The 8,328-nt window shown below is 41.5% G+C and overlaps 1 protein-coding gene across 1 annotated transcript in view; it reads right to left on the bottom strand.

Moving 5' to 3' along the window:
• Positions 1-48: 48 nt before the first annotated feature.
• Positions 49-8,328, bottom strand: part of lck (LCK proto-oncogene, Src family tyrosine kinase) — a 36,937-nt gene continuing 28,657 nt past the window's right edge. The window contains exons 11-13 of the mRNA XM_063183529.1: positions 4,378-4,531; positions 2,934-3,065; positions 49-1,763 (exon numbers count right to left, since the gene is read on the bottom strand). Coding sequence (XP_063039599.1) covers positions 1,561-1,763; positions 2,934-3,065; positions 4,378-4,531 — 489 coding nt within the window. The 3' untranslated portion in view covers positions 49-1,560. The remainder of the gene's footprint in view (positions 1,764-2,933; positions 3,066-4,377; positions 4,532-8,328) is intronic.

Genomic DNA, 8,328 nt, shown 5'->3' with positions numbered 1-8,328 from the left:
ACAAAATATTTATTAAGATTAAATTGCAGAACAACTGCATAGCCTATATGGCATGTCAAAACAGGTATATGAAGTCTATTAACTTGCATGTTTGATTACAAAGTCATGAAAAGGTCATCATAGAAGTCATCATAGAAAACTAAATCATAGGTCATCAACATACATTATTTGAAAATGAAAATCGTATTACGTAAATATGCTGAAACATCACTGTGGGTGTGCAAGGAAAATGGATATTTCGCCGAACTGTTTAACTTAGATTTGAAGCTGTATAGAAACATGAGCACCATTCAATGTTATAGAAAATATGCCTCAATATGTGCAACATGGACAGGCCGAGACACACAAACTTTCACACATTTTGATGTCTTTGAATAGTAGCCTACCGCTAGGACTGCACCTCCACGAACAATGCGTAATCCCTTACAATATGAGCTAAGAGTTACGTACATTTGTAAATGAACATCATTCTGCAGACCTTCCCCTCAAACAATTACGCTCCCACCCATACCAACCCCATGTACATACATAGTCAGCACATACATAGTACATACTTTACACATTATATCCAACAGCCATATACACAAATTGATTCTACCCCTTTAAGGATCCACATTGTCTTGATCACTGCCAGTGTTGCCAGATTGGACTGTTTCCCGCCCAATTGGGCTGCTTAGGATGCGGGTAAAAACGGGTAAAAAGGGCATTTGGGCAGGCTTTTAGTTAAAATACAATTTGGTTCAAATTGGGCAGGATTTAGTGCTTCCAGGTGGGATTTTTGAGCATTTTTGGGCAAGAAATCATGTCTCATCTGGCAACCCTGATCACTGCATGTGGCTGCTGTGGCAAATACAGCTCTGAAAGCGCATTCATCATCCAGCCGTGTAATTACTTTCCGTGTAATTAGTCTCTGTCCACAAGATTAATGAAACTTTGTGTTTTGTTTGATGTCATGGGCGTAAAAAGAGCAACATGTTTATTTGACAAGAAAAAGAAGTTTGAATGTGTACACCATATGTGAAATACAGTCTGCAACCATATGCATTTCTCCTCAACAACAAAAAAATGTCCAAAACAGCTTTCATGTGGTTGATGAGAGGTCATGAACCTTCCAAGACTGTGAGTCTTGTGTCACAAAATGAAACAAAAATGTGACTTGTTTCATGTACCGTAGCATGCTGTGTGTGAATAGTCTTCATTGTCGAGCCAGAAGAACCCGGGGAATATGTAGCCTTATGTGTAACTGCAGACAGATGTCCTCCGGGCTATTTACAGTTCCTTCTTCAGTTGTAGCAAATGCACACAGTGTGAGGTGCATACGGCAGCGGTCCAATTGCTTACTTTATGAAAACAGTTGGCATCTCACACTCAGAACTTGGATTGCATCTCAATGTTGGATTGCATGAAGTTCTAAGACACAAAAGGCATCAGACATTTCTTTATTACCACAACATAGTTGGTGGTAATTGTGGAGGATGCACAGTTCAAGGGGGGAAAACAGTGTGCAACAGCAACTGTGTTCATAACATAACCTATTTACATTTCCACCGTGCTTATCCATTACACCTGCTCCTGGTACTGCCTCTCAGTGGCTGTGGAGAAGTCCTCCAGGACCCCCTTCAGGTACTCGAAGGTGGGCCTGCCCTCCGGGTTCTCGGTCCAGCACTGGTGCATGACGCCGTACAGGCCCTCTGGACAGTTCTCCGGCCGGGGCATGCGGTAGCCATTCTCCAGGTGCTGGATCACCTCAGGGTTGGTCATTCCTGAGGAGGAGAGGGTGGAGAGGGAGGGTGGGTGAGGTTAGGTTAGGTGGGCAGACTATGGATAAAGAAAATAAAGGGCACTGTGCATAAGTGGGCCAGGGAGCGGTGCCATAGATCCAGGTACCGGGTTCGGTTCTGAACCGAGGTAATTTCTCAATCTTCAATCTTTCAGCATCTTTCTCTGAATACTTTCCTGCCGCTCTCTCACACTGTCCTATCCAATAAAGGCCTAAAAAGGCCAAAAGATATCTTGAAAAAGGAATGTGTCGAGTATACTTTGCTGGGTTTGTGTGCCTTTGGAAAGCTTTGTTGAACTGAGTTTGCAGGCAACAAAAACTGGTTATCTGTTTCGAGCCTCAGAGTGTTTGAACTTTGCCTATAATTTACACATGCAAGAGCTACGCAGCACTAACGCATGTGAAACAAAACACATTTGATAGAGTGTCAAGACCGAAAATTGAATGATGTTAAATGATGTTTAACTCATCGAATGATCTTGAGATGAATTGAGGACAGCTGTCTTTTATACAAATGTGTTGCTGCACCCTGTAAAAAATATATATGTGTTGACTCAACTCAGTGAAGTTATCTTTTTGCTGTGACTGAATTCAATGAACTAATAGTGTGTTGGTCAGCGTAAAATGCGTAAATTGGAATGATCATTTTGAGAGTTTCACGTGATTTTGCATATCATTTTCAAGTGGGTGTTGATGTGCTGTAACTCTAATTACTTTGTTGTGATGACTAATGAGCTCACTCAACTTGACAACAGTAGTTCTAATTCAGTGATTCTCAAAGTGTGGTCCGGGGACCACTGGTGGTCCGCGACACAGCTCAGGTGGTCCGTACGGGGATTTCTAATTTTCCAAGACAAGCTAGCAGTAGGCTATGTTTGTAACATTGTTACAAAGATAAGCATAGCTGGAGTCTTATTTTAATCACAATAACCGCATAATACATGTGGGTAAAAAATAAGTGATCTGCATTGAAATTAAATTAGTGTCAAATTAGCATCCGTCAACTGTCAATTCGGTTGACAGGTGGTCCCTGAACATTTTTGGGGGGACAAAGTGGTCCTCAGTCTGAAAAAGTTTGAGAATCACTGTTCTAATTCAACAGGTCACCAAATGCTTTCTACAGTGTACTATGGTGCAGAGAGGGCATAAGTACCAGGGTAAGGGATCCGTCCGTACGTCACTATCTCTGTCAGCAGGACCCCAAAGGACCAGACGTCTGACTTGATGGAGAAGGTCCCGTAGTTGATGGCCTCTGGGGCAGTCCATTTGATGGGGAATTTAGCACCTGAGAAGAAGAAGATGTTTACTATATAGTACAGTATACACTGTTCACAAAAGTTGCATTTAGATACAATTTCAGGAAGAATATAAAAACAGCCTTGCACACAAACCCATTTTCAACCTCACCTTTAAGCAAAAAAAAGTCACACTACTTTACTGTTACTTCACAGTAATTCACTTTCAGCTAATTCACTTTCTCACATGTTTCACTGAAAGCCAAATGTCCCTAACTTTTTTGTGAGACGCGACGTGTATCACTTTGCTCACACAGTCAACACTAGATGGCAGTGTGCCACAATGTTTACTGCAAGTAAAAGCTGTAGTAAGCCTGGCAGGAACAGTCCATCATTTTTGGAAATGTTAAATAATTGAGTTTTACCTTCCTCCTGTTCTTCCAGCCATTGCCTATTTCTGGTGATATTACTTCTGTTCTTAGCATGTATATCATTGAACCGAATTGGAGCTGTTGCTATACAATTCCCTTTTTAGTAGCCTAACATGCGGTTCAATGTCACATGCTTACAGTATATCGCCAGACTCAGAGAATGGCTGGAAGAACAGAATAAAGGTCAAAATACTTTTTTTTAAATCGAGGGATGGGAAATGTGCATATTTTCAAAAATGGTGGACTCTTCCTGTAGCCTCTTAGTGCAGATGGGGTCGCCGGTGGGCCTATTAACTATTTGCTGAAAATACTCAACTACATCATAACAACGTTGCTATGATATTACCTAGAGCCTTCAGTGTACACATTACAATTTTGTTGACAGTAAGTTTATAACATAGGCTCCGCGCTAAGGGGTTAAGGCACAGTAGGCCTGGACAACATGAGAAGGGCTGACTGTGCTCCTGAATCCCCTTTGGGGTTTATAAAGTATCTCCACTGCACTTTTAATAGGTGTCCACATTTAATGTGTTGAACGATTTATAACGAAAACATTTTTTAAAAGAATGAAAACAATGAAAGAAAAAAATGGTGTCAGGACATGATGAAACCACAGTTAGTGATTCTCTCTGGGCGTGTAGGCCTACAAGTTGTCCAGGCAAGCCTGACCGTAATTTATTAAGTATCCCTACTCTCCTTTTATGTGTCCATAATGTGTTGAATGATGTAAAATGAAAACATTTTTTTACAAGAATGAAAACAATGAAATGGTAAAAGAAAACTGTCAAGATGTGATGACACCGCAGTTACCCTCTTGTCCTCTGGCAAGCAGGCAAAAGTCAGCGATCTTACAGATAGATTTTCACAAAAAAGTAAAAAATTAAATGATGATAAATGATGACAAATAAATAAATGATGAGACGGCAGTTACCCTCTCTGGCCGTGTACTCGTTGTCCTCAATGAGCCTGGCGAGGCCAAAGTCAGCGATCTTGCAGATGAGATCATGTGACACCAGGATGTTTGCCGCGCGCAGGTCTCGATGAATGTAATTCTTACATTCGATGTACGCCATCCCCTCTGCAATCTGTATAGGGGGAAATACAGACAGAGGAGTCAATTCAGAAGACCCTGTGAGTCAGGGTCATTGGATTATGTTTCTACAACATGTTTGTGTAATAACGTGTACTTATGTGTGTTACAGTGTGTGTGTGTGTGTGTGTGTGTGTGTGTGTGTGTGTGTGTGTGTGTGTGTGTGTGTGTGTGTGTGTGTGTGTGTGTGTGTGTGTGTGTGTGTGTATGCGTTTGTGTGTGTGTGTGTGCATGAGAGAGAAAAAGAGAGGGGGGAGAAAGAGAGAGGAGAGAGAAATGGCAATATTTACTCATTATATGCCGTAGTAGAACATGCCTGCATATCAGTGAATGTGTATGTCAGTGTTTCCCATACATTGAGGAAACTATGGCGGCCCGCCATAGTTTAAATTTGGCCGCCATAGTTTACGAAAATGTAAAAAAAAAAAAAAAAAAAAAAAAATTTTTTTTTTTTCTTTTTTTTTTTTTTTTTTAAACGATATCCGTTTTTGTTAAAAACGATTTGAATAGAGTTCTTCAGCGGAAGCGGAAGCATGTAGTAGATTGTAGTCTTTCATGTTAGCATTTAAGGACGTCCTGGTTCCTATCGGCTTCCGGCCTCCATTGGGAATGAATAGGGGTAAATTTCAAATAAGCTCCGAGTGCAAGCACGCGCTTAGCGAACCCCCGCAAACTGTCGAGGGTGTTAAAAATAGGCTGTAGGTATGACATGGTTGATCATTTTGTGTCAAACTTCGACATAAATACGATGTTGCGTCCATATGCTAAACCCGGAAGCTTTTGGCGACTACAGAAACGGCGCCTGTATCTAACGGCATGTACGTGCGGAGGGTTGTACCCATGGCAACCAAAGGAAAGTATGTAGTTCGGAAGTTTTAATGATCAGAAAGGGGTTAGCAATATTGAATTATAATCGTCATGCTTTAACATGTGAATACACCAACATGATGATACGATCCGTTCCACTAATGAGAAAGGGATGCGGGGACACGCTAATGTTCGTTGTTGCCGTGCAACTTATATTTTTGCCAAACCTGAATCTCTATGGCGTTTTGCAATGTAAAAAATCGCCAGGGAACCGGTAGTCCAAACGCCGCATACAAGTTGACGTCAACGCTGAAGAGCTCTATTACGATTTTGAATTTCCTTCGCATTTTCCTCCTGGAGTAAATACATCCTATAGACTCTGTATTGGTTAGATAAGTAGTCCCACGGTAACACAGAATGAGGGGAAAGCATTAGGAAGTGACCGCAAGGGTATTACAGTTGATTCATGTGTGCACACGTGTAACATCGGGTGAGTAACAGAACATGTGCGCAACGATGCGTTATGACACGCCGATATGCGAGGATCTTCGTCCAAATCGCTAGTCGCATGCATCATCGCTAACTGCGTTTACATCGCGTGCCGCGTGTAAGGGAAATGTTAGTTGTTGACATGTATGGAATTCACTTCAATTTGTGCTGTTTCTTGCTTCAGTTGTGGACAAAACGATTGGCCAAACTCACAATAGAAAGCCTTTGCTGTGCTACTGTCCCAGAGAGCTGAAAAAAAAAACCTTCATAGAAGAAGTCACACTTAACAGGGGTGTTAACCAATCCAATGAGTTCTCTCATTGCTCTCTCATTGCTCTCTCATTGCTCGCTCTCTCTCTCTATTGCTCTCTCATTGCTCGCTCTCTCTCTCTCTCTCTCTCTCTCTCTTTCTCTTTCTCTTTCTCTCTCTCTCTCATAGTAGCCTACTATTTAAGCTTACCCATAACAAATGGTGAATTTCTGAGCCCTTTTTAATTTGTAGCCTATACCACTGAAGGCATGATAATGCTTCATCATATTTTAGAAATAGGGCCTATGTGCCTTTTATATACCAAATGTTTATCATTTTGAAATTGTTTCAGTTGTTTATGACTTGTGTATGACTGAAATTATCTCTGCATACTATCAGTGCTGCATTGCTTTGTAAAGATAGGCTATTCAACACACTTTAAAAACACACTGAAAAGATACGGCCATAGTAGCCTACTGAAAACATTTTGTTCATAATAATGGTGATTAATAAATGGTGGTCTTAATTTTTTATACTGACATCCATGAATTTGACTTGGTAGATCACGGCAGACTATCAACTTCAAAAGTAGATCTTGGTTAAAAAAAGGTTGGGCACCCCTGCTATAGAGAGAACCACAAGTGCTTGAAAGACAGGGATCAAAAGCCTAGTCAAGTTGTTGTAGTTTACTTGGGTTTGGGAGCAATATAAAAAAACCTTCAGAGAAGGGACAGTTGAGATGAGTTTACTAACACTCCCTAGGCTTTGTTTTACAGTTGTAATGAGTTTGGTGACAGACCTTCATTGACACAGCAGAGGAGACATCGGGCTGCATATAGAAATTAATGTGTAATGAATGTGAATATAGACATAAATGTGTAATATGTTGTTCAGCCCTTTTAATGGGAGGAATTTGGAAAAAACTGGCCATGTGACCAGCACCCCTCATGTAGAATGTGTACGCCTACAGATATGTGTGGGGGGAAAAGGGCATAGCCTACCCTCTAAGACCCTTTTTGTCTATGCGTTAACAATTTCACAGTGCTCTTAAATTCTTATCTCTGCTCCTATTTTGTTTTATTATTGTTTCCCAGACCCCTGCATGAGGGATGAATGAACACTGTGTTGTAAACAGAAATTATTCACTGTACTGCATTTTTTGACAATGACAATGTACTACTATTATACAAAGTCATGGGTAAAAATCTTATGTAGCCTTATTTCTCAAAATATAAATGGCTGAAATAAAGGCCCAGGCCTACAGTTTCTCCATGCGCCAATGTCATACTGTAGTCATTGTTTTGCCGTTTTGCATTTACGCTGCAAGAATACACCCCCCCCCCCCCAAAAAAAGGCCCTTGTGAGAAGACCCCCCCCCCACCCCCGGACAAAATAAACCCCGGCTGCCCCCATAGTTTCCAAAATTTCTGTGGGAAACACTGTATGTGTACAAGTAAGCGTACACAAAATGTCTGGCATTCTTCTCATTATCAGTTTCAATATGTGGAGCTATTGCATTTTTGCTTTTGTAATGCAGAGCGTGTGAACAAATCAAACAGTGTGCAAAATTCCCTCTATTCATCTCTCCTCTGTGACTCCGCGAGGCTGTTGTATTTTTTGGAGGCTGCCAATGCCCAAATTCCCTGAACCAGGGAGGGCCCTACATCCCTTCCATTGACATGGCCTTTGACCTCCCTGCCTTCCCTTCCCTTCCCTTCCCTTGCCTGCTCCACCCAGATTTCACAGCCATCTCTCAGCTGGGATCCAGGTCAGGTCACATCTCACCCTGTGTCTCTGGAACCCAGGCTGGAGAGTGGACATGTCCAGCTGTGAGCCCCACCTGCACCACACACTACATGGGCATAAAGTAGAGATGGGATTTATGGCTCTTTGACGGGATCCGGATCTTAGTGGCTCGTTCCTTTCAAAGAGCCGTTCAAAAAACTGGCTCTTTTGGCTCTTTTTTTTTAATGATTTATTCAGTGTTTAGAATGGAATATTTTGACTTCACCTCAAGGTAATTTGTCCAAACAACAACTGATTATTCTCCTGCTTCTAAGGACCGTTTTTGCCACTCTTTAAGGCAAACAATTGTGTTTTTTTCCCAAATTAAATTACTCTGGTCGAGGTCACATGCTTAAAATTAATGAAAAATGAACGAAATAACGGTCGAGTGGCTCCCCCAGCTGTGATCCGGTTCCCATCGTTCACTTCAGGGAGCCGTTCAAAAGAACCGGCTCGTTCGT

This window comes from Engraulis encrasicolus, chromosome 19 (assembly GCF_034702125.1).
Source record: "Engraulis encrasicolus isolate BLACKSEA-1 chromosome 19, IST_EnEncr_1.0, whole genome shotgun sequence".
NCBI classification, from domain to species: Eukaryota; Metazoa; Chordata; class Actinopteri; order Clupeiformes; family Engraulidae; genus Engraulis; species Engraulis encrasicolus.
Note: the sequence above shows the minus strand (reverse complement) of the source record. Positions and strands in the feature narration are given on the sequence as shown.